The sequence below is a fragment of the Numenius arquata genome, chromosome 12 (genome assembly GCF_964106895.1).
Source record: "Numenius arquata chromosome 12, bNumArq3.hap1.1, whole genome shotgun sequence".
Classification (NCBI taxonomy): Eukaryota; Metazoa; Chordata; class Aves; order Charadriiformes; family Scolopacidae; genus Numenius; species Numenius arquata.
The window spans coordinates 5,845,004-5,870,571 of record NC_133587.1 but is presented as its reverse complement, the minus strand read 5'-3'; the positions used below and the strand labels follow the sequence as shown (position 1 = coordinate 5,870,571).

The 25,568-nt window shown below is 48.2% G+C and overlaps 1 protein-coding gene across 3 annotated transcripts; it reads left to right on the top strand.

The window, feature by feature from the left end:
• The first annotated feature begins 1,863 nt into the window (after positions 1–1,863).
• NCOA5 (nuclear receptor coactivator 5) lies at positions 1,864–25,237 on the top strand. 3 transcript variants are annotated; one of them, XM_074157130.1, is made up of 10 exons: positions 1,864–1,926; positions 5,733–5,919; positions 6,451–6,558; positions 10,551–10,617; positions 14,128–14,487; positions 14,756–14,871; positions 15,060–15,186; positions 17,348–17,547; positions 19,492–19,815; positions 20,241–25,237. In XM_074157130.1, the coding sequence occupies exons 2-10, from the start codon at positions 5,757–5,759 to the stop codon at positions 20,894–20,896; spliced, it is 2,121 nt and encodes a 706-aa protein (XP_074013231.1). In that variant the 5' UTR covers positions 1,864–1,926; positions 5,733–5,756; the 3' UTR covers positions 20,897–25,237. The 3 variants fall into 3 exon arrangements, with proteins under 3 accessions (XP_074013231.1, XP_074013233.1, XP_074013232.1); XM_074157132.1 differs by lacking the exons at positions 1,864–1,926; positions 5,733–5,919; positions 6,451–6,558 and having other exon boundaries at positions 10,556–10,617; positions 14,756–14,875; positions 15,016–15,186; positions 20,241–20,530; positions 20,570–20,896; XM_074157131.1 differs by lacking the exons at positions 1,864–1,926; positions 5,733–5,919; positions 6,451–6,558 and having other exon boundaries at positions 10,580–10,617; positions 14,756–14,875; positions 15,016–15,186.
• The last annotated feature ends 331 nt before the right edge of the window (positions 25,238–25,568 follow it).

Here is a 25,568-nt window from a genome sequence, read left to right as displayed (position 1 = left end):
CTTCCCCGTGCGGGGCCGAGCCCGGGGGGCGAGAGCGGGGCCGCGGGGGGGACGGACCCCGCGGGGCAGCTCCCCGCCAGCCATCCCTCCTGGGACACCCGCCTCCCCGGGGGTCTCGGCGGGGTCGCTGGGGCTGGAGGACCCTGCGGGGTGGCGGTGGCTGGGTGTGGATGTCTTGCTGGAGGTGGGATGGGGGCTCCTGCCCTCTCCCTGCCAGCCCCACCGAGCCGCTGCCCTGCCGGCACCTTCCCGGGGTGAAGGGGGTGCAGGCAGTGGCAGGAGCCAGCTGTGGGCCATGGAGAGGAAAACATTTGTGCTGGCCCCGCCACCTCATTCCTGAAGCAGAACTTGGAGGTTTCGCTTCATTTTCTCAACGACAAGTCAGGGCTGCGGCCCTGGAGAGCCCCTCATGGCTGCCCGCAGGCCCTGGCCTCGGCATGGAGTCCCCACAAATACGTCAACCCAGAAACGGGAAGGGGCAAAAGCGCTGGAGGCCTGGCTATGCCTCTGGCCCGTCACCCGCCTCCGGCTCAGTTCCCTCGAAGGAGTCCCCACGCGATCCCCTGGGAAGTTCCAGCCCCCCCTGCCCACTCTGGAGACTTTCCCTGGGTTCTCCTTTCCAGTGCGGTGGGTGGCCGGGCAGGGAGAGGTGGCTTCTCAGCATCCTGGTCACACGCACCGCTGCCACCACGGCCACGCTGCGGCGACGCCTGCATGGCCACGCTCCTCGACAGCCGTCCTGGCCACGGTCATGGCCTCAGCCCCGGCTCGGAGGTTGCGCTGCCCGTGGCCTTCACCCGGTGGCTACGGTGGGAGTGGGGGGGCTGCATGCTTCCCCGAAGGCGACAGCAGGGCTGGCAGCGGCGGGAGCCGCGTGCTCTGGATTCCCCGTCCTGCCGTCACTTCCCAAAAATGACTCGCTCGAGAGTGTGAAGGGTCCCGGGGGAGAATCGAGGGCAGAGATGGGGAGGCACAGGTGGGGAGGGGGATTTCTGGGCCCTCCTCCCGTGGGACCGGCCCGGGAAGTCCCCACAGCCCTGGGCACCGGCCGCATTTGCCAGCGCTCCCCGGTCCCGGTGCCTGGGCGGCGGGGCTGGTCAGCGCGGGCGCCGCGGGTTGGGGCGGCCGCGGAGCCCGGCCCTGGCGCTGGGGGGGTGCGACGGCAACGGGGAGGGCCCGGCCTGACCCCGGGCTTGGCCACCTCGCCTCACCCTGCCCCGGTGCCAGTCCCGGTCCCGGCCACATCGCCCCGTCCCGGTCCCAGTGCCGGTCTGGGACCGACCACCTCGCCCCACCCATCCCCGGTCCCGGCCACCCCGCCCTGCCCTGTTCCCTGTCCCAGTCTCGGTATGGTCCCCGTCCCGGTCTGGTCCCGGCCACCACCCCGGTCCCGGTCCACTCGCCCTGCTTTGCCCCGCCCTGGTCCCGGTCCAGGAGCCGGTTCCGGTCTCGGTCCCGACCACCTCGCCCCGCTCCGCCCCGCGCCGGTCTCGGTCCCGATCCCGATCCCGATCCCGATCCCGGTCTCGCCCGCCCCGCCCCGGTCCCGGTCCCGGTCCCGGTCCCGGTCCCGGTCTCGGTCCCGGTCTCGCCCGCCCCGCCCCGCCTCTCTTCGCCTCGCGCGGGGTCTGATGGCGCCACCCAGCGGCCTCTCCCCCGCCACCCTCCTCAGGACTACAAGTCCCAGCATGCCTGGCGGCGGCGGCTCGCGGGGCACGCCGGGAGCCAGGCAAGGCGCGCTGCTCCGCACGCCTCGGCAGGCATGGCGGCGGGCTGTATGCCGGCGCGTTGCGCCGTAAAGTGCCGAAGCGTCGCCATCCCGACGGCGCTTCCCCCTTCGCTTTGCGACGGCGCCGTGCGGCAGCGGCGGTTGGCGCCTTTGTCCTGGCGGGCGGCGGCCTGAGGCGGACCGGGCCCGGCGCGGCGGTAAGTCTGCGTGTGGGCGGCCCCGCGGCGCCGGTGAGGCTTTACCGGGAGCGCTCGAATAAAAGACATGTTCTAGCACACCTCGCGGAGGGCTGAGTCCTTCCTGGCCGCCGCGGCGGGCTGGAGCTGGTCCGAGCGGGCCCTGTGGCCGGGCCGCGCCTCTGCCTCAGCGCCTCCGGGAAGTCGGGGCTCGTTGGAGCTCGTCCGCTCCCCCGGCGGCCTGGGGCCGGGCGGTACGCGGGATTAACGCGGTTGAAAAACGCCTTTTCCCCAGTCGAGATGTGCAACCGGTGATGTCGTTCTCGGTGTCGTGAAGAGAGCAGCCCCCGGCCTGCTGTGAGGACTTCGCTGGCATTAGCGAGGCGTCAAGGATGTGGTTGGTTTTTTTTCCCCTTACTGCTGCTTGAGAAAGCCGCGAGTAGCGACAAAGATGCGGCGCAGAGGAGGAGAGGAGGGCCCTGGGCAGCTGCGCTTTGAGAAGCCTGGCTGGCGTTCTCACAGCAGTGGCAGGGTCCTGGGGAAGGAAGGTGAAAGCCTTCTCTCCGTGTTTTCCTCGTGGGCAGCCCTGTATCTACTTGCTGCCCTGGGCGCAGAGGACCAAGGCGGGTGGGTGCTAGTGCTGTCCCCGAACGGCCCTCTTGATCCCAGGCCTGGCCTTTGGTGGTGGCCTGGCGGGGCTTGGCTCCGAGGTGCTGAGAGCCACTAGCCGGCGCTGGGTGGGAAGCTCGCCACTCCTCAGCAGCGTTCCTTTCTATGGTGGCTGGCTTTATTATTTTTGCCTTGCCCAGGAACTTTTTGGAGACTTCTGTGTCATGTTTCGCTTGTGTCAAATTAGTTTCAACATCCCACTTCAGCTCTGTCTTGCTCTCTGAAGCTGTGTTGCTACTAATAAATAACTTTGATTTTAAACATAAGATTTTTAGGGAGATGTGGCTTTAATTAACTTCGTGAGGATTTACTGGCATGTGAGCTGGTGTGGGCTGTGCTGTTGTAATAACTGGCTCAGCCTGGTGCTCAGTTTCTGCATGGGGGGACTGGCACCTTTAAGCTGCCCAGATGCGTAGTTGTTCTGTCTGGCTACATTCATAGAAAAAGACTTAATGTGGAAATCAGTCATTCACCTGGTGTCGTCTGCCTAAAGCTGGGACAACATTAATTAATACTGGTATTGTGATTACTAAATGGCCCTTAACTATGTAATCTACCAAGTGTAAAATGGTAAGGGACAGTAAATGCTCTTATATGAAAGTTCTGTGGTAATTCAGCCTGTCTGAGTGCTTGGGATCTATTATTTTGCTTTGAAAGTGACCTGCAGGTGGAAAAATAGCTCCCTGTTTTAGTTCACGTGGAAAACTCTTGCACCCTTTTCCCTGGCCACTCCCTACTGTCCCCACCCTTAAGAAAAAGGAAAGGGAAGTTCTTACTGCTTTCTATACTGAAAGTGAAATGTCCTGCCAGCAGCAGTTACGGGTCTTGTTGACTGCTGTTTGTATATGTGACATCCTGAGACTGTAGACACAGGTTGTGCTGCCTGAGCAGATACTTGTAGGGGCTCTGGAGTCCCCATCCCTGGTGGTGCTGGGAACCCGGCTGGAGAAGGCTGTGACAACGGGATCCGACTTGGATGTCAGCCTGCTCCAAATGGCAACATGGACTAGATGGGTCTTTCCATGTTTTGTACCCACTTAATCATTTCAGGAGAATTTTGAAAACTTCTTTCCCCTCAAGTGATGAGAACTCAAGCAGCAATAGTAGAATAGAAGAGAAATCTATTGCTTTCACACAGAAAAATGGGATAAGATTTGGTACTTCTGCTGGGGAAGGTAAAACTCTGTGTGTATGGACAAACTTACAGGAGGATTGAAGCAAATACGGTAGAATAAATGACTTTTTTGTTTGAGTGTTGGGGTTTTCTTCCTCCCTGTTCTGGCAGTTCTGTTCATTTAAAAAAAATTTATTAGATGATTGGGAGGCATTCTCTGTCTCCCATCCCTGCAGCGTTTCCTAAAAGAAGGAGAAAAGTGATATGAGTGTAAAGTTCATTGATCTTAAAACAAACAAACCAAAAAAACCCAACAATAACAAGCACTCAAATTTTATGTGTCAGATGTGGAGTAGATGTATTTTTCATGCCAGTTAAGTGTTGTAGAAATATTTATGTAAAACCATTTTATATTTTTGGACATTTGACTTGTTTATTTAGAGGCTACTTTTATTGTAACAAATATAGGTTACTATTATGGAGTGTGTTGGTTACAGGCATCTCATGATTAACAGCAGAAGTTTCTGTTGATATACACAGTTTCACTAGCTTTCTTTTTTCCAGGTTTCTTGCATGTTATAAACAGAAAATCCCACCCTTCATTCCCGTAGATGTTTAGGAAGTATGACAACTTTATTAAATAGCTTTCAAACATCAAAGTTCATCTTAAAAGTTTTTCTTTTTCTTTTTTTTTTTTTTTTTTTTTAAAGCTTTACGTAATGGTGACTTTTAAACGGGAAAATATGAATCCTGGGTGGGGTTCAGTGGGGTTTTTTTGTTAGCTTGGTAGAGTTTATGTTGGCTTTTTCTTTGGTGGGATTTTTTTGCTGTAATTCTTTGAGTAAGTCTGTGTGGTGAACGTTGCTGACTGCTCCAGCTTTGTCTGCAACAGTGGGGGCTAATAAAGTTGTCGTGGTTTAACCCCAGCCGGCAACTGGGACCACGCAGCTGCTCGCTCACCCCACCTCACCCCTGGTAGGGTAGGGAGATGAGGGAGAGAAGGAGAGGGTGGGGGGAACCTTGTGGCTTGAGATAAAGACAGTTTAATGGAATGGTAATGAAGGAGGAAAATAGTAATAATAATGGTAAAAGTATATACAAAATAAAATGGTACAACACAGGATGCTCTCAGCACCTGATGATTAATTGCGCAGCCCATCCTGAGCAGTGATTGCAGATTCCTGCCCCCCTGGCCAACCCCTATTTATATACTGAGCATGATGTCAAACAAATAAAACAATATGTGTTATCAACATTATTCTCATATAAATCCAAAACACAGCAGCCACTAGGAAGAAAATTAACTCTATCCCAGCTGAAACCAGGACAGGAGTGGAATTTTGCTGTACTGGGGGAGATGAGGTAGCAGTACAGCATTTACGTGGGGGTGGTTAAATTCCCAGCTATGGACCCGCCTTCTGTGGGAGCTGACGTCTCTATGGGGACAAGGATATGTTTAGTAGGGGTATGAATGAGAAACTCTGGTTTTCTGGTACTGGAAAGCTAAGATTTCACATCTAGTGAAGTGATCCAAGCCTGGTCACTTAAAAGCATTTAAACAGTACTTCCTGATGTCTCATTCAAAGCCTGTATTGAAATATTTGGGACCTGTTATGCAATGTTGCGATGAGTGTTTCCTTTCCGCTTATTAAAATATTGCATAAATTTCAACACTTCTTACCAGTGGACTGAAGAAATAGATGTCACAACAATGGGTGTATTAAAGCTTAAAGTTAAGAGGTTTTAGTGGAAAATGAGTTTTATTTGTATCTTAGTTTAGAGTTAAACCATTAAAATTTAATCTGCAAAACAATTAGGTTTGCTACCTTTCAGTATTACAGAAAAGCTCAACCAAAACGCTGCGCTATACATTTTTGCCAGACCTCTGTATCCCTTGTATTAAGATTTCTCTGGAGTGAAGTTTGCGTCAAGCAGACCCAGTTGGCTTTTAGTCTGCAAAGCTGTTAAGTTTAATCTTGTTCCAGTTTAATTTTACTGTCATGGATTGAAATTATATGCATGGCCGTTTTTCTTTTTTGCGAAGAGTTGGATTTGGAACGAAAGCAAAATGGCTCGAGGACGCAAGAGCAATAGCATCAATCAGAGCGACTTCACTAACAGCACCAATCCTCAGGATTTAGAGAGAAGACTTTTTATCGGCAATTTGCCCACAGACCACATGACTCGTGAAGAAATGCAAGAGATATTTTCAAAATATGGCAAAATCAGGGGTTAGTATATTATCTTATGCCTTTTCGTGGCTGGGAATTCAGTGAGAAATATAACTTTCATGCTTGTCAAATGCTATTTGGTGATGATGAGAGGAGTGACTAATGTTCCTAAAAAGTGACCTTTTAATGATAATTTTCTCTGTCTACATTTTCTCTGAAAAAGTGATTCCTTCAGTACAGCTGAAACATAACGAATATATCAGCTATGTTTTAGCTTTTGGGGTTGCAGGGTGACGTTACAGTATTCTTTCAAGTGACTCCATAGTCTCTTAATCAAATCTTGGTCACTTCATCAGCTGTATTTTGGTCACTGCCTTGTCAGAAGAAAGTCAATCTATGAAATATGTTTCAGAGTCTCTGAGCTCTGCATTTTGATCCTGGTAGATTTGGTTTTCCCAGGAAACTTCCATAGTGGTTTTTGGGTAGAGCCCCTTTGCTCGTTCGCCTGGTGGGGTTAGGTGATGGCCTGGGTGCGGGTTAGTACTTGTCCCTTAGTTGTAACTGGTCTTGCCCTGCTGTTAACTTTTCCAGCCCTCAGCATGTACCATGGCTATGGGTTCGTGCAGTATGACCGTCTAGAAGATGTCCAGGCCGCTCTGGACGGTGAGAAGGGTCGCCTTTATAAAGGGTATAGATTAGGTAAGGAAAACTGATCCGTGCTCTCCTACTGACCCCAGCATGCATTCTGGTAGAAAGAGTGCTTTTTGTTTTAAAGCTCTCTGGAAAGATTACTATGTCAAACTTGCCTGGCGTTAGTCTAAAATCACTTTTACTAGGTATGTATTTGCTTTCTGAGTTATTTGCTGTAAGTGCTGTGTGGTTCATCTGCAGTGTTTTCTCTTGCTACCTAAGTCTTACTCTGAACTTATTTTTATGTGTTAGCATTTCAAAAGCTCTCTTGCCCTGTGTAAGTAACCGTTCAACATGTAAGCCCTGGAAAGTGGTCATCACAACCTCATGCGTGTAGTTTCAAAAACATTTCTAAACCAAGTATTGGGCTTCATCGTGACAGGTTCAGAGGAATTGGCCACAGCTCTTAGTGGCTTGTTAGATAAGTAATCTTAATTTGGATTTTTTTGCACATGTGAAATCAATCTGTATGTAGTGCTATAAATACTAGGTGCTTAAAAAAAAAAAAAAAGGTGTTTCCATAAAGATGAAAATAATTCTGCTAAATATGCTGGGAGCAAACTTAAACAGAAATGAATGGTTAGAAATCTAAGAGTAATCTATTAAATGCAAGCAAAAAATGACTTTTGAAGTAAGCCTATGCTAAATTGGAGAAAAACGGTTTGACTTAAAAAGGAATGAAAGGAGCAATAAATAATAACTTGTGGGAAGGTGTGTGTACAGTAGCAAATATGATCCTGAAGATGGAAGTGGAGGCAAATAGACAAGGAGGGTAGAAGGATACAAGAGGAAATTAGGCCAGCATTGTCGAAGTCTGGAAGCTTAAATAGGAACAAGTGCGGCTGTTTTAGAAGCCAAGGTGTGCCTGTCTGGACATGATAAAATTTCTAACTGGAAAGGACCACCTAGTCTTCAGTTAGTGTTTCTGTTGTCTATTTTTGAAGAGGCAGAAGGTGTTTTTAATATAATTTCCATTTTAATAGCAAACTAAGGAAGGGAAAACAGCACCAAAACTAAACCTCTCCAAAAAATTAAATCTAGCACCTGTGAGGCTCGGTGAAATGAAGACCTGCCTGGGCTATTAATATTGTTTTTCCACAGGCCTTGGAAAACTAGGGAGTTTCCAGGGACCTAGCAGAGCGCTGCAGATGTGCCAGTGGGCAGCACAAATGGGATAAGCCTGGCATCAGCCCCTGGTAACAAAGGATTCTTTCACCTGACTCTCAATGAGAAGTGAATTAATTAATGCCAATCAAAATAAATCCTGTCAAGCTAACTTATTCTTGTGATACAGCAAGTTTTATGGCTGAAAGTAGCAGTGTTGATGTAAAATACTTCTGTAAGATGTTTGATTTGATTAAGAAACTAGAACAATTAAAAACAATGGAGGGTTAAATGGATTTCAAATGAATCTCAGTGTAACATAGATGGAATTGCTCAGTGCTTTGAGTGGTGTTCTGGAAAAATTGATTCTTGGCCACACAGTGCTTTTATAAGTGACTTGGAAAGAAAACACACAATCATGGTTTAAAAAGAGAATGAAATAATGAAGATTGAGTTGCTGATGATGAAATGACTTGGACGTCTTCCTAAGCTGGGTGCAGGCAGAACTGAGCTTTCAGTAAAGCCAAAAGGGAAGATCTGTACCCAACAAGAGTGTTTTTTGTCATCCTTAGCTGTACAAAACACAGACTTGTAAGTAGGGAGGTTTTGGTACGTGTGGGGTTTTGCTGCTGGAATACTGTGTTCAGTTCTGGTTTGCCTGGTTCAAAAAGGATAATGATAAATTGGGGAAGCCTCAGAAAAATCTGAAGAAGGCTTAAGGAGTTGAAGAACGAGCCATAGAAAAAGCCTCAAGATACAGGAATGATGCGATCTGTGTGTTACAGACAGACCTGGAGATAAGTGAGTTTTAATCTAGTGGGCATAGGCATGACAAGGCCTTAAATGGAAATAAATAGTTTTGTTTAACAGCAAAGTAGTTTGCTTCTGAAATAATTTATTGGAGCTTTGGTGGTTTGTGTGCTCTGGAGACTTTTAAATTGGAATTGGATGTGTTGCTAAAAGCTCTAGTTCAGTGCCACTGCTGCACTTGAGATAGGAATGTGATTCAAGAAACTCTTGTCACCTGTGTTTATTCAGAAGGTTACACTGTATGATTACAGTGGCCCTGTCATCTCAAAATCCTACAGGACAGAAGACTAATTTTTTTCTTGGAAGCTTTGTCAATGTTCAAATGCTTAACCTGTAAATGCTGTTGGCATTAAATAAAACATTATTAAATCTGTTCGTTTTGCACAAGAGAAGGATCCCTGTCAAAGGTGTTTTTTCTTCTAGTAAACTATTTTTGTTCAGATTTAAATACTTTTTTTTTTTTATTTGAAAGAAATGTATGGTATTGAGTGTAAAAATAATAGGTTTCTGCAATGGCATCTTAAAACAGAAAATAAAAATAATCTTAAACCAAAGAAAGCAGATAGTGTCTTGTTTAAAGATAACACTTGACTTTAAGGGGGAAAAATTTCTCAACTAAAAAACGAATGCAAGGAGAACAGTTGCTTCAGTTATGCAGTCTGAGTATTAAATATAATTGCTAGTAACACAATAAGGCAAAAGGCTTTGGGAGAGTTTAACCTCCAATGTTGCATTATACTAATACTTCCACAAATGCATAGAAGTGTTTTCCTATCTTTTAATGAATAAAACTGTGTAGGGAATAAACGTCCATCCAATTTACTTTGTGACAGTAGACAATGCAGCTGTATTTGATCCCAGAGAGACTGCTTTGTGGTCCTGTGAATGTTGTTACGCTGCATTTGTAGTTAATGTCCAGATTGCCTCTCCAGAAGAGAACATGCTGCTGCTTGATTGACAACAAGAGCAAAAATTAGAACTAATCCCTTAATTCTAATTTTAATCTTGAAAGTAATGAAGGATAGTTCGGGAAGTTACAGAAGATGTTAAGACTGAGTCTGCCTAAAGACATTGCAGCATGTTTATTCACTTGCAAGAGCTTTGAAAGTAGTTAATGTAAATAACTAATAAGACATTTTAATTGTCGATAGATTCTCAGGGAGTAGGTAGGCCCTAGGTTTGTTTTGTTCTTTTCCTTAAAAGGTTCTCAGAGTAAAACATCTGAAATCATTTCTGTTTGTCCTTGCCCCCCTCCAGTTCACTATTTCATCTTCAATCACCTGTTACACTTTGTTTCTTCACAGTAGAACAATATGGGTCCCTGCCAGTTCTGGGCAACTTCACTTTTTCTTGTTGAGGACAAGACTCTGTTTCTTCAGCTCTTACTTCTTTGTATTTCACTTCATGGTGTTTTTCCTGGAGATGCTCCGAAGCCAACCAGTTTTCAAATTTCTGATCTGTTGGATCAGTTTGCATCATGGTAATAGTGATGTTTTGAATGCACCATGTTGACTTCATAAGGAGCTTGTTCTTCTGGCTCCTTGGATCCCATTTCCTCACTGGTGGAGACTGTACAACTTAACGCTGCAGCAGTCCCTTGGGAGGCAGTTGCATGTGCCACTTGAGAACCCTTGGGTTATTTTCAACAAGGGTAGCGGCATGCTCCATTGAACAGGACTGGCTGTGAACTTAAGAGTGTGCTGGCCATCAGCTTCCTTTCTTGGAGATTTTGAGAATCTGCTTTTTCTCCTACAGTCCATGAGTCGCTTTCTGCTCCCTCATAGGCTGCAGAAGAAAGAGGTTCTCTTATGGAATGAAGAGTCTAGATGTAGGCCTGAATGTAAAGGGTTAAAACTTCACCCAAGCTGTCCACCCTATTTTGAAGTCAGAGAAATCCATTAAAATTTCATTATGTTGTACTACCTAAACTTAATAAAAAAATGTCAAAGTGACAATGTCTCTCTGCTGAATGGATTTTCTTGCACCATCTGGATGTTGTTGAGCTTAAGTTGCTTTCATTTGAATTGTGCTGATGATCTTTTTTTTGTTCCATAGCATTGAACAGATGGGTTGATTATTCTTTACAGATATTAAAAAAGCAGTGGAAAGAAGAAATATGAATAAGGCTTCATCAAGGTCCAGTCCGGCACGAAGGTAAAGTACCTGGAAGCAGTGAGTTATACTAGGAAGGTCAGGCTTTTAGGGCATGAGCCCAGCGGCCTGTGCTAAATGTCTGTGTCTCTTCCCTACTGCCACCTCCCCAGTCAAACGGAGATGCTCAAGCGAGACAGTCGGGATGTGACCGCTCCACCTCTAAGAGCCCTTCTGGCGCTAACACCTCAGGAGGCACAAGGGAAACCTCGTGTCTGCTGCTGTTACTACAGCTAAGCGTTATGTTTTGCAGCACAGGCTGTAAAAGACTTATGAGGAAGAATACACTTGATGTTTTCTCCTGCCTCAAGTATCAGAGAAGCCGAGGCATATCTAGAGAACGCCAAGGGGCTGTAGCATTCCCAGAGCCATGCTGCAGAGGACTTTGGGATCTTGCCTCTTCTGATGTCAAAAGCTTCCAGTGCTGAAATGAGACTGGAAAAGAGCACACGAGCGAAGCGCATGAGAGAGCAAACATTTCTATTGCACTGTCCTGTCCACATGTGTGCTGGCCTTGTCAGTACCTGGAACCAGTCCTGTTCTCTGCAGTCAGAGTGGTGTGTACCTGCCGGCTTCTCTTGGTTTCACACACCTTGGTAGGCACAGCCTGTGCAGCTCCTCCACGTCTTCTGTGCGTGAAATCACTGGCGACTGGAGAAGGCACGGACTGTCCTGTCACAGGAAGACAACTTCAGTTTCCTTTCCACGGCATTACTAGGGAGCACACGAAGACATGCTGTGGTTACACTTTGATGTAAGATGTGCATCTTCTGTGCCTCTACTCTAAAGCTCTCAACACAAAGGAGTGTTGCCTTTTGGACTTGAAGGTAATCAAGCTCTCACGTGTCTGGTGCGCTCTAATAAGTTGACCTGTTCAGTTACCAAAAATGGGGAAAAAGTGCAAATAGCAAGACACCTACCACCAAAAACCAGAGAATGAGTAGCTGCAATCCTTGGTATCACCTAGGTCTCTTTTATTTGCTGCACTTCATCTGCACAGGGCCAAATGTGCTTGCAGAGACCAGTGTGTGGGCATCGCCCAGGAGGTGCTTTGTCACACAGCTGGGGCTTCCTGTTACAGATGTGATAAGCCTTGGGCCTGGGCAGCATCAGTGCTCAGTCCTGCCATGAGGACCCCAAGAATACTGCAGGTACCTGAGCAGCAGGCACTGATGGCACATCCTTGGCCATCAGGTGTCTAATGCTGATGGTCCCAGGCAGCACGGTGGGTGTAAGAGGCAGACACCTATGCTGTGAGTGTTGGTCCTTGGACCACATTGCAGAGGGACAAGCAGCAGGCACTGATGCCATAGGCATTGGGACCTGTGTCATCCTGTGTGTATGCAAGAGCAGATGCCCATGTCACAGGCACTGAGGAGCACTGGAGGTGCATGAGCCATGGGCAGTGGTGCCCTGGGCACCAGGCTGTGGACTGGACTATCGCCAGGCTGCTGAGGGCTTTGGTGCCTCTGTGAAGGCACTGGGTTGCAGCTGGCACTGCAGACACTGTGACCAGCCCGTGTTGCTAGCACCAAGTCCCAAGCAGCCCCGTGGGCACGGTGGCGATAAGGTCACAGGCATCGAGTCCTGGGCACGACCATGGATGATGGAGTCTGGACCACGCTGCAGGTGTGTGAACGGCAGCTGCTGATGTTGGCCTGCGGAGTCCCATGCTGAGTCCCGAGCACATGTGGCCAGCGGTGCTGATGCTGCAGGAGTCGGACCGTGGTGACAGAGGCATGGAAGCAGAAGGCTGCTCTGCCTTGGTGCTGCTACCTCTCTGCGAGCAGCGGGGCAGCCATGCGGGTGCAAGAGCGGAGGGGACCCGCGCCACCTCTCTACTTCTGTCGCAGTTGTGCGTTGTTCACTCTGCATCTTTTTGTCTCTGCAGCTCCTGAATATGGCCTGTTCTGGTCACCCCTACACCAGCTGGAATAAATGTCATATGCCAAACAATTACACTGCATCTGGCTCTTTTGCTGTATACTCTTACAACTGCAGAAAGATCAGTTACTCGATATCCATTAGAGCAAATCAGAAGTTTCCCCTGAGCTTCTGCCATTGTTCATTGTAGGTTGGGGGGAAGCGGGCGATGACGTGTATCTCTCATGGGATGTGGTTTCAATACAGATCACAAACAAGAAGTGGATTTGTGTGTCCAAGAGGCTGAGGGTGTTTACACAAATACAGTTTTTCTTTTACAGGAGGAGACTGTATATTCTCTTAGTGGCAACACTGTAGTTTTTCCCAAGATCTGTTTTTATCTGCCGTAAAAATAGAGAACTCCAGCACTCCTGTGTCTCCCCAGCACAGCTGGGTGTCTGACCACCACAGTCCGTACTCAGACTCTGCAGATCCGTCTCGTACTGTCCGCTCTACCTGACACAGAACTTGGGCACATCTGACTCCCTGCTCCTGCAGGTCTCTCCAGGTGACTGCTACATGAATGCACTAGAGTAGAAGCAGGCTTATATTCTGCTTATCTTTCATAAACTGGTTAGGCTGGTAGAGGACTCTTAAAATTTGTCAAGTTTTGGAAATAAAAAGATTCAAAAAGATGTTTTTTTTTTTTTTTTTTTCTGGTGGTCGTCAGTGTCTTGGGCAAGGAACATTCCAAACATATGAAGCTCAGTAGTTACTCTGCAAGATTTTTATCTTTGGCTTAGACTACAGTGAAGTTACCTTTTTTTTTTCTGGAAAACAAAATATGACCTGGAAAAAAACGTGCTGTTTTGGGAAAAGATGAAGACTGGAACGTTATTCTTCCTTGCCTCCGAAGACAGTGTGGTACAAAGTCTGAATGAGATGGATCATTCAGATGGGACAGAGAAGCCTGTTGCTGCTGAGGATGCCATGCTGGTTGGGTTTTGTACCCTCCTTACACAGGGCATCGTAAACATAAGACTGGCTTTCTACAGACACTATCTCTTCAAATCCAGGACACAGCGGTAGATGTCATTGCTCTGCTAGCAGCACAAACCCAACCACACCATGGAACCTGCAGTGTCTTTGGTCACAACAAGCTCCTTTTTTAATCACATGCCAATAACAAATTATTTTAGGTATTTTGCTGTCATTGACTAGTGAATTTAATGGATCCCTTGAATGCACCTGGCTATTGCGTATAAGGCTCCAGCACCTTGAATTCTCTCAAAGAATTTGCAAAAATATGTTTGGTGGGTGATCTGTGGCTGATGTTGGAGGCCAGAGGCCTTGAAATAGTGGTTTCCAAGGTGCCTGTTCACTCCTTCCCACAGGCGCTCCATACTTTTAGGGATGCTTCATTAAGGAGCTTTCGGGGTCTTGTTTGGCTATGATAAACATTAGAATTAAGAAGCTTCCCCAGGCTGCTTCAACAAATATGTTTTTTTGGCAATTCTTGCTGTTGTGGGATAGGAGGGAGGATTCAGCTGCTGAGAAAAGGGTCACTTTGGCACCTCAGGTAAGAGATACAGGGGTGACAGCACTCATGTCGTTAGCAGTCTAATGGAATTTCCCTGCTATTTTCCACAGAGAACCATATGCCTACGGGGATGGCCGAGATGCCAGACGTGACCGCTCCCCTCTTCGGGGGAGTCCACGGAGAGACCCCAGAGATGGCAGGGATGGTAGAAACGGGCGAGATTCCAGAGACACTCGAGACATTCGAGCTAGAGACATGCGTGACGCCAGAGACCACAGGGACCGACGGGACATGCGAGACCCACGGGATATCAGGGATCCAAGAGACTTGCGGGACCCTCGCGATGTTAGAGATCTTCGTGACCCACGGGAGCCACTGTACGATCGATACAGGGATCCGCGGGATATGAGGGACCCACGTGATATGAGGGATCCACGGGATATGAGAGACCCTCGGGACCCTTTGTACAGGTAATTTCCATGGGATTGTATTTGCCAACACAGTTTTATGGCGATTCTGTCTCAATGGCTGCACTGATTTGAGTGGTGTCAGGCATTTAAGATGAGGAAATTGCTCTGACTGTTGACAGTCAGATGCCTGCTTCGTGTCTTGTGAAGAGCAGGTGGGTACTTCAGAAATTAAACTTGAGGAGGGTCTGTGTGTGATGCGCTGGCCAAAGTTGTGGCCTGAGATTGTGCTGGAGCATGGAAACCCTTGCTTCTTCTCTAAATCTTGCAGACGAGATGAAGGTTATGACCGTTACCTTCACATTGAAGACTACTGTCGGCGGAAGGATGACTCTTACTACGACCGTTACAAAGAACATTTTGATAGAGCTCCAGTGAATTCAGAAGGTGAGTACCTGTAACGTTATAATGAGCAGATTCATGTCCTCCCTCTGGGAGGATGCGGGAGATGCCTGCGGTGCCGAGTGCGTTGCGTTCTCTTGTTCAGAGATTCAGACAGACCAGCTGTATGCACCTCATTGCCCCAAGCAGATCCAAAGGGCATGATTTGTTCTGTCCCTGTGGTTTGCTTTCAGACCGTCTGAAGCGTGAGGAGCGGCGCCGAGAGGAGCTATACCGTCAGTACTACGAGGAAATCAAGAGGCGTTTTGATGCAGAGAGACCTGTGGATTGTTCTGTGATCGTGGTGAATAAACAGACAAAGTAAGAAAATAGTTACGACAAATTTTGTTATTGCATGGTACAAGAAAATGGAATTAAACTTAGTCCTGCCTTGAGGCTGTTTGTGTTACGGGTTGCTCTTGAGGAACATGGCTTTAGAGCCCTCAGGAAGTGGCAGCTTTTTGAGTATATATGGGAATATATGTTGATGAGACGGAGAAATGTTGTATCTTGTGCTTCACATTTATTTCCTTCACTATACCTTCTCCTGATACTTTCCTACCTACTCTTCTTATCAGCCTACTGTCACGACAGGTTATAGTGGCCTCTGCTTGTTATTCATGGGTTGACTGATATGGAATTCATTAATATGTGCCAGGCAGCAGGTGGTTCAGGGCAGTTGTTGGGGTGGAGTCGTGGGGGTGTTCATTTCAGAGCTCCTGTCAGGCTGGTTACTAGGTCAGATACCAGTCAATACCGTTAATCCAACGTGCACAAAGTATAAAATCGCTGCTGAAAGCAGTCATGAACAATACCAAAAGCCTGTCTAAGTAGTAACCGGGGCCATCTCATGTGGCAGTCTGAAGGTTTACTGAGGTGTCCCCACTCAAACACAGCATGCCTTTTTATTGTGCTAAATGCAAGATTGTTTATCTAAAAACAAAAATGCAGGCAATCCCTCTAGAATGGTGTGCTTGCCCTTGGAATGTAAGGTCTTAAAACAATTTTAGGAGTCAAAGGAACTTGTGTCAAAAATGTTAGAATGTCCTTAGTTTGGAGAGCGGGTGCTGTGTTGGGGATAGAGGGGTACACCTATGCCTGGCACAGTGGGAGAGGGGCTGAAATGATGGCACCAGATCTATATCTTTACAAATAAATGTAGTGAAGAATAACAAAGATGTAAGTAAATCATAGATCTGGCTTGGGGTCTGAAGAAAATGTTTGTCAAGGTGAAATCTAAAGCTCTGTCTCGTTCGCCCTTTGGAAAAAAGATCAAGAGTTGCTTTTATTTAACTTTGCTCTGTGTGTGAGGCAGAAAGAGAGAGCTGGCACTTGTCTGATCTGGTGGTAGCGGACAGAACAGGAAATCGGAACAAAGGGAGCAGTGAAACTAGAAATAAAATTCTGTGATTTGCTTTTAATGGAGTTGATTACCTGTTGGAACAAATCTTGAAAGGAAATTTTAGATTCTTTATCCCTTGGTGACTAGAAATCTTCAGAAGATATTTTAATAGACCACAGGTTATTATAATTGATAAAGGGAGAATTTGTTTGTGCAATAGGATCAGCTTAGTATCCTAAGGATCATTTTGGTCTGTAACAGGTACAAACCTTAAGAGCATGTTAATAAGTCTTGGTATTGAAGCACCGATGTCACCTACCATAGACCTGTTGAAAGGTGGCTCCTGAATAACTTTGATAAATGATCGGTGTAACTCAGAAATCCTTAAAAAGACAGTATTGCGGTTTTGGTACTGATTAAAATAAGCTTAAAAAATAAAGCCTTGAAAACTTTAAGCTCAGCCGCTTGAGCTCAGGTTTGTGTTTGGAATGGGAAGTCTGCAGGACCATAGATACAGGAACAGTGGATCCCTCGATCCTGTGTTGATACTGGGTTAGGGCAGAAAGCAGCTAGTGGAACAAAAGAGCAAGAGAAAATGTGTTTGGAACTCAAGTGAATGTTTATGGATGAGTAGTTCTCTTCTGAAAATTAATCTTCAACTCCAGAAGTTGGGCTGTGCTACGGTGAATTAGTTTAAGGCGTATTTGAACAGTTAAGATACTGAACGTAGCACAAGTAACTGACTCCTGTGGGTTTGCTGCTCTGCTGTGTACCCCTTAGATCTCTGCAGGCATAAATTACCTCACTTAATGACTTCAGTTTAAACACGTTTCTATATAAGCAAATTTATAATAGTGTAAATCCCTTTGCAAACACTCTGTTTCTCCACTAAGCTGAGGCTTGATTTGTAATCTATTTCAGTTACACTGAAATGACTGATTCAGGTCAAACTACGGGTAGGATCTGGGCTTTGAATATCATTGTACTGAGATTGCTTTACTACTGTCCTCTTAAACGTTACGAAGTTTGGCAGGCCATCAGAAAATCAAATCTGAGATGGTGGAGAGGGTGAATGTGCCAGGGTTTCTGTTTCTGTATATGACTGACTTGTTAAACTCTGCTGGCTCTGCTTTGTGGTAGGGAGTACGCGGAGTCAGTGGGGCGGAAGGTGCGGGATCTGGGCATGGTAGTGGACCTCATCTTCCTCAACACAGAGATGTCACTGACGCAAGCCCTGGACGATGTGAGCAGAGGAGGGTCTCCTTTTGCCATTGTCATCACCCAGCAGCATCAAGTTCACCGCTCTTGCACTGTTAACATCATGTTTGGCACCCCACAAGGTACTGAGGTCTCATGGGCTCTGTAGTCACCCAAACCAATCCCAGTGCTGCTTTAGTGGCAGCAGAATCACACAGGACAAAGTTCATCCTTGCTGTGACATAAATAGTTATTAATGACTTGACACCAGGTCATAAGTGTGAATATCATTATTTGTAAGTTTCCATGATACTTTATTTGTCCCTTGTCAAAAGGATTGTTGAATTTCTGCCAAGAGAGAGTATCTCGGCTGTGATCTTAGCACCTCATGTTCACCAGCCTTTGCATCTTAGGGCAAGTCGTGAACCCCGGCTCTAGAAATGACTTGATAGGTTTCTGAGTAATACCAGTCCAACCTCAGTTTATCGCTTATTTCTCTCAAAGAGAGCATGTTTGGAACGTGAAAAATTACAGGACAGATTTTAAAACCAAATGTGATTTAAGGAAAACAGAATAAGGATAGCGTATTTGGTGAAAGTAAAGATCTGATTGTGAAACTGGGAAGAGTTATAAAAAGATACAACTATGAAGTGATTTGGGGTCCGTGCTCCATCTTTTTAGCATTTTAGCGCCATTTACACTTGTCACATCACTTTCCATGTCAGGGTGTGACTTGTTTGTTGTGAGGGTGGGTGTAGGTATTAAAAAAATGTCAGAATGTGATCTCAGAAAGCAGTCTTTTGCTCTGATCAGGTTATTTCTCCCTTGCCGTGTTCTTGAGTATAATGTTTTGTGAGGTTCATCTGGGAGAATAAACTTCTGAATGCACAGTCTGGAGAGAATAAACTTCGGAATGCACACTGGGTTTTGTGTGCTTACTGACTGAAGAATCCCAGTGTCCTTTAACATTGGATGCGGATGGAATAGGAGGGCTCTCTCATTTCCTGCACAAATACAGCTCATGCACACTTTCACCAGGTTTTCCACTGCCCTTGGTTTTAATTCTCTTTCGATTTAACACCCGTCCTCCCACCAAAGCTTCTCTTCTTCTTTATTGGATCTAACAGTGTATCAGATCTGATAAGAACCCCAGTCATTAGCTCACCCACAGCTCTTTCTAGAGATTAAATAAGCTCACTTGAACTGCACGTGGCCACCTTTCCATTCACGTTAGTTTCAGGGAAGTCTTTCACAACTTGTGCAATGTTAATTATGAATGTTAAAATGAACCCTGGTTTCCTATTACGAGGAAGAGGGTGGCGGGATTTGATTATCTGCAGGTGCGAAAAGTACCAAGAGCTTTGGGCACTTTTGGGAAGGTAAAGGCCTTCTCTTTTGATCTCCCTCCTTAAATCTGTGTTCAGAGGAATATTTGGCTGCGTACTTTGTGAGGTGGAAATAATGACTTCAAAAACTTTAAAAGGCAAGTGCAAAAAAAATTTAAAAAGTTGGAATAGACCATTATTCGTTCTATTACAGAAGAACTTGATTTCTGCTTATTGCCCCAGAGTAGTAAACACAAGCAGCAATGTGACATCAAGCCAGTGCTTCCTTCCTCCTCATCTCCTGCATGTGCACACAGAACCAAAAAGTATTCCCATTGCTGTCCTGCTCTGGGAAGCTTTAGCAGCCTTCAGAAGGCAAGTTTTGGATCTCTCCAAGGCTTTACCGGTAGAATTGCTGGAACTGTCTCCTCTCGGAGCACGGAGAATTTATACGAGAGGTAGAGGGAGCTGCTTTCCCTTTTAATTGGGTGAGAGGCAAGATAGACATTTCTTGGACTGATATGGTATCTTCTCAGAGCCCTCAGGTATGGAAGAAAAGGATGGCCTTGCTGGGTGATAGACTTGAGCCTTCTGTTGGCTTAGGAAATTGGACTGAAAGGCCTAGGAAGCTTCCCAAATCTATGCTCGCAATCCCAAAGCGGTGCGTGCCTGCTGAATGAGATGTGCCGGTGTGTGTGAGGCAAGGGCACCTTCTGTTAACGTCACTTTGGTTTACTTAAAACGTTTCTTTTCCTTGTGCAGAACACCGCAACATGCCCCAAGCTGACGCCATGGTGCTGGTGGCAAGGAATTACGAGCGCTACAAAACAGAGTCGCGGGAGAAGGAGCGGGAGGAAATTGCCCGGCAGGCTGCCAAGATGGCAGATGAGGCTGTTCTGCAGGAGCGGGAGCGCCCACCCTCCATGGAGGAGGGTGTCAGAGGAGGTCACCCTCCAGGGATCCAGACTCTCTTGAACCTGCTGGCAGACAATCGCTATCTAACTGCCGAGGAGACTGATAAAGTAATTAATTACTTGAGAGACCGGAAGGAACGGTTACTGAGGGGAAGCACTGATTCTCTGCAGGGTAAGTTTCTCAGCCCCAGATAAGTCTGTGAATCGTATGGTTTGGGGGCCCTCTGGGCTGGGAACCCAAAACACTCCTGGGACTGCAGAGGAGTCCTAGTGTTGTAACTTACTCACACAGCGCCTCATTGTACTGAGATGGACCTGTCCTTGGGAGTCCTGAGACGATTCAGGTCTTTCAAGTGAAAGAACTTTTATACTGGATTCTCTCAGGGAAACCACGGGGCTGCTATAACTGGTTTGGCTGCAAACGAAGGGCAACAGTTCTGCTGAACGGTTTGGGTTGCCCTGAGCTGTGCAGCTCTCCTGTTCAGAGGGTGGGTATTCACTGGTGCTTGTGTCTCTGGAAACTGTTTCACTAGTTTTCTTTAGGTGCCTCTTCAAGGGAATTTGCAGAGCTTTAACCCTTTTTCCTTTCGTTCCCAGCATCCATGTCAAGACAGTCTTTGGGGGCACCTTCAGGATCATCTCTGGGTAGTCAGTCCAGCCTTCCAAGCTCTCAGGCTCATCAGGGTTCACAGCCTCTGGCCTCTGCTCCTTCTGTTCCGGTGTCCTCTTCTAATCCTCAGCAGGAGCTTCAAGCAAAAATCCTCAGTCTCTTCAACAGCGGGGCGGCGGCGGCAGCGGCTGCTGTAGCAAACAGCAGTTCTGCAGCCTCTGTGGGCGCTTCAGGTGGCACTCCAAACCAGAACTTTGCTAACATGGCCAGCGGTCAGGCCCGCTCAGCACCCATCAGTGCTGGAAATTTAAACCAGGCTCAGCAGAGATTGCAGACTCCAAGCACGCAGCTTCCTGCTCTCCAAGGCCCTTCAAGAAATGCAGGCCCGAGACCGGGAGCTCCTCCACAAGCTCAGTCGCTCTATGGTCAGCACCAAAATCGCCTCCCTGCACCTGGCAACGTACCTGCTCAAAGGCCAGTGTCTTCTGGTATCAACTTTGACAACCCCAGTGTACAGAAAGCCTTGGACACCCTTATCCAGAGTGGTCCTGCACTCTCCCACCTAGTGAGCCAAACGGTGGCCCAGGGGCGAGCAGGGTCCTCAGCCCAGCAACCTATGGGTTCCTACCAGCGACACTATTAAAGCTGAGCTGTCAGGTCCTGTCCCCTTCCCTTTGCCATTCCATACTTATAGCTGTTTAAAGAGTCCCCTGTCCTTGACGCGGGACGAATGCCCCTGGATATGCATGTCCTCTCCACTTTGGTGAGAGTGTACCCCCGGTGGCATTTCTGCTGGCTGTTCTAGCACTGCCCTTCCTCACCTCGGTCTGGTTAGCAGTGTTTGGAGAAATGTTTTCTCAGCGGCACCATGTGCTAAGAGCCGCTTTGGATAATCGGTTGTTTTGTCCACTCCCAGAAGCTGCTGCAATGACGGTCCTTCTCAATTTTCCTCACTCCCAGTAGCTGGTGCATCTTCACACTGTGGTGCAGTCTGGGCTCGCTGAACGGTCTTAGTATAGTTTTTGGGTCAGTGGTTTTGAGGAAACAGGACTAACAGAGCGGTAGCGCTGGCTGGGCCTTCTTGGAGACCCACCTTTTTGGAACGGGCACTATTTTTCTTTGAATTTTTTTTTTTTTTAATTTCTTTTTTTTTAATGGCATATAAGCCAGTTGGAAAGTACAGGGGTAGCGCTAGCAGCTGGGCTTATGAAGCACATGTCTGACCACTCCTCAGTAACCCGAGACCGGGCCGTTTGGTCCCTCTGTAGCTGGACTGTCATGTCCTGGCAGAGCGAGGCGGAGAAACGCTCCTCACCTCGCCCAGCTCACCGAAACGGGCAGCTTTGGTCGGACCACTGGGGCAGATCCGAAACACAAGAGCTTCCAGCCAAGGAAATGGTCTGTCAATTTTCCTACACCAAGTAGTCAGTGTTAAGATCAATCTGTTAAATTTGGTGTATAAATTTCCTTTTCTTATCATCTTGCTTTGGGATGGTTGGTTCCTGTAGCCCAGCGACTCAGCCTCACTGATGTGCTGCTGGCCCTCCCTTGGGAATTCCCTGCAGCCAGTTCCCAGGTGGCGGATGTCTGCTCCCTGAACCTTCATCTCACTGTCAGTGGGTGTTCTGTCCATCTAAGGTGGGGAGGCAGTGCCAAGATGCAGTACCATAATTTTATACATTATTTTTTGTTCAACACTTTGGTAGCTGCAGCGGACAGTTGAGTGGAAAATCGGGCAGTGATTCTTCACCGTGTTTTTAACCAGTAACATACTTTGATACAAGAACACAAAACATCTCTTAACTCTGTGGTCCTCCCCATCACGGCCTTCTTGGAGTCCGTAGGCTTCCTGCAGAAAACCGAAAGAAACTGAGAAAGCAGTGTTCTTGGAGCAGAGGATTTTCTTTGTCCCAGGTGGTTTGTGTTGTAGCATATTTTTTTTTTTCTCTCTCTGTGCTGTTAACAAGAGGACATTACTTTTTAATAAAAAGGCAGGAAAAATGTTTTGTTGCATTTTTGACACTTGACAGCTTGAGTACTACGGGAATACATTATTCCACCGCGTTTGCCGTTACTCTCTTTTCCGGATAAGTTGTGTCAGACGCGGCCCTACGCTGGATGGCAAGCGGAAGGCGTACGAACCTTCCAGTGACCGCTGTGAGGATATTGTGGTCTGTCTCAGTTTATACCGGTTTGGGGTTGAAGTACCTCACAGATGCTTATTCTGGCACAGTGGACTCGGAGGATCTTGGGCAGAGCAGCCCATGTGCCCACTGAGGGACACACGCAGGGGCAGCGTGTGGCAGGGGCCGGTGTGAGAGGTCCCAAGCGTCCCTGGCTGCTGGTGGCAGGAGGGGAGGGTGCGCTTGGGCCAGCAACGAGCTGGGCCGGTGGCCCTGCCACAGCTGCAGCTGGTTGTTGGCTGCTGCGTGAAGTCAGGGCCACCAGTCCCTGTGCGCTGAGCACTGGCCTTCCTGGACTTTGTGCTCCGTTACTACGCAGCCTGAAATGGGAGGGAAGGATGTCTCTCTGCCATCTTTTCTCCTCCGGTCTCTTTTTGTTAGATCCCTTTCTCCGTCTCCACGGCCCCGCTGGCAGGTAAAGCATCTTTGCTGGGGTGATCAGAAATTTGTGTGAGCTTAAACATGGGAACTGTGGCGCTTGGGAGAGGCTGTTCCTCTCCTCATGGTTTTTTGCTCCCTTATTGCTCCTTGTTTACGGAAACGGTAGCAGCCAAGTGCAAAATTTACTCTGCTTTCACATCCTGGGCTGCATCAAAAGAAGTGTTGCCAGCAGATCCAGAGAGGTGATTCTGCCACTTTACTCTGCTCTGGTGAGACCTCACCTGGAGTACTGTGTGCAGGTCTGGAGCCCTCAATATAGAAAGGACATGGACCTGATGGAGCGGGTCCAGAGGAGGGCCACCAAAATGATCAGGGGGCTGGAGCACCTCTCCTATGAGGACAGACTGAGGGAGCTGGGGTTGTTCAGCTTGGAGAAAAGGAGGCTCCGGGGAGACCTCATAGCGGCCTTCCAGTACCTGAGGGGGGCCTACAGGAAGGCTGGGGAGGGTCTGTTTACAAAGGCCTGCAGCGACAGGACGAGGGGCAATGGTTTTAAGCTGGAGAAGGGGAGATTTAGATTGGATATTAGGAAAAAATTCTTTACCATGAGGGTGGTGGAACACTGGAACAGGTTGCCCAGGGAGGTGGTTGAGGCCCCTTCCCTTGAGATATTCAAGGTGAAGCTCGACGAGGCCCTGGGCAACCTGGTCTAGTTGGGGGTGACCCTGCTGACTGCAGGGAGGTCGGACTAGATGACCTTTGGAGGTCCCTTCCGGCCTGGACCAATCTATGAATCTATGAAAATAGCTGTGGAGACCCTGGAAGCAAGCGAAAACTCCCCGCGCAAGTAGTGAAGGGTGTAATAAAATCATTTATTGCATTTTGTGCAGACAGGAGTCTAGAAAAATGAATACAGTTAAAGCAGTAAAGCATTAACAGGGAGCATTCAACAGCCGAGGAGCCACTCCTCCATTAATACCTGCACAGAGAACACGGGGTCTGTACTGAGGCGGCCTAATGCACGATACTGAAACACTCACGGAAATTAAATGCAAGCCTAATACTCTTTTTTTTTTTTTCTTCTTCTTTTTTTTTTTTTTTTTTTTTAGTTTGCAACCTGTTTTATTTACAAGGTTTTAAACTTAATTGCATTGCTCTGCACACAGATTCTCTAAAACACAAAGCATACTAGGTCACTACATGTCTATTGAAATATTGCACTGGAATAAAAGTCACTTGAATGGACGTAGAACATCTAGCTACGGTGATTAAAAGATTATTGAATGAACTGACTTTGTGGTAACATTCATAACAAATATATTGCACATGTAGCACAGAAAGTGTTTGTAACCAGCAAATCTCAGACCTTTTGGTCTTTTCTGCTAGTTTTTAGTCCTGCTACACAGAGGAGGGTCTTGACTCTTTTAGTGCAACTCTCACCCTTGTGCAGTATCTAGTCCTTCCTCTCGTCCGGCCGCGGACCCAGGCTGGACGTTGCCCGCGCCTCCTCTACCTGCTCTCCTCTGCCTCGTTGCCTGCACCGCGTGGTGGCCGCCAGTGACATGAGGTGGCCGCAGTGACGTGAGCCACCGCCGCTGCCACTGCTGGATGTGGGAGACCCGCTCCTGCCCGGCTGTGGGGGACAGGGCCGCTCCCCACTCCCGCAGCAGGACGTGGAGCACACGCCATGGCCACGCGCTGGCCCAATGCGGCTGCGTGCCACCTGCCTGCTGCGGGCCACCCTGCCACCCCACCGTCCTGGCGGGTCCTGTCTGCTCAGCGCTGCTCCCGGCAGCAGCCAGCCCCTCAAACAAACTTGGGGGGGAAAGAAAAGGTTGGGGGGGGGGGGGGGGGAAAGGATGTCGTCAAGACCTTCCTGTCTGGAACAAAAACCGAAATGTGTCTGCGCATGTGCCAGGGAGGAACTTGCATGTCTACCGGAGGAGGACACTGTCTTCACCAAGGTGGAACGGCAGAAGGGTGCTCTGTGGGGGAACTGAACACTCACAGAGGCCGAACGTGCAGGGCTGGGTTTGTAAACTAACATGCAGCGCTGTCTGCTAAAACTGGCCCTCTCCAGCCATCGGGGACTCGCCGCGGGAGCCGGCACCTCTCTCGCCACAGCCAATTTTTGCCTGGCAGGGGGCTTGAGGCAGCCCTGGCTCTGTCTATAGCTGTGCCCCCTGCTCTTGCTGGAGGATGAGGAAGGGGAAATGCCTGGTTTTTTTCAGCAGCAGTGATGGAAGGAGCTCGCCTTCCTGCTCCCTGGGGGAGCGGCTTTACAGTCGGGGGGCTGAAGTGTTGCTGAGGGGGAATGGGATCCGCTGGTGATGCCGGGGAGGCGATGAAGCAAAGCCCTCAGTGGAGAAGCGTGCCCTGGGCTGCTGTCTCACCGCTGCTCTGCAGACCACCTCATTCCCTGCTACCCTCTACCTGCGGCCAAAGGAAGAGCTCTTTGCCCTGACACTGCCCAGGGTGGATGCCGTCTCAGCAGAGGTAGATGCTGGCAGATGCCGCTGCACAACCTGCCTCTGCACTGGGGTCCCTGATGCCACCCTGCTCCATGCGCAGGGGCTGGGGGGGACCAGGCTCGCCACCACAGGACAGCACCCACCGCAGGGCAACAACCAAGCTGGAATGAGAGGGTGACTGCAGAGAGCAGGGTGGCATCGGTTGAAAGAGGCAGAGCGGCTGGCGAGCGTTCCAGGCCCAACAAGCGTGGTGCTAGCACATGAGATGAGTGGGCAGGGC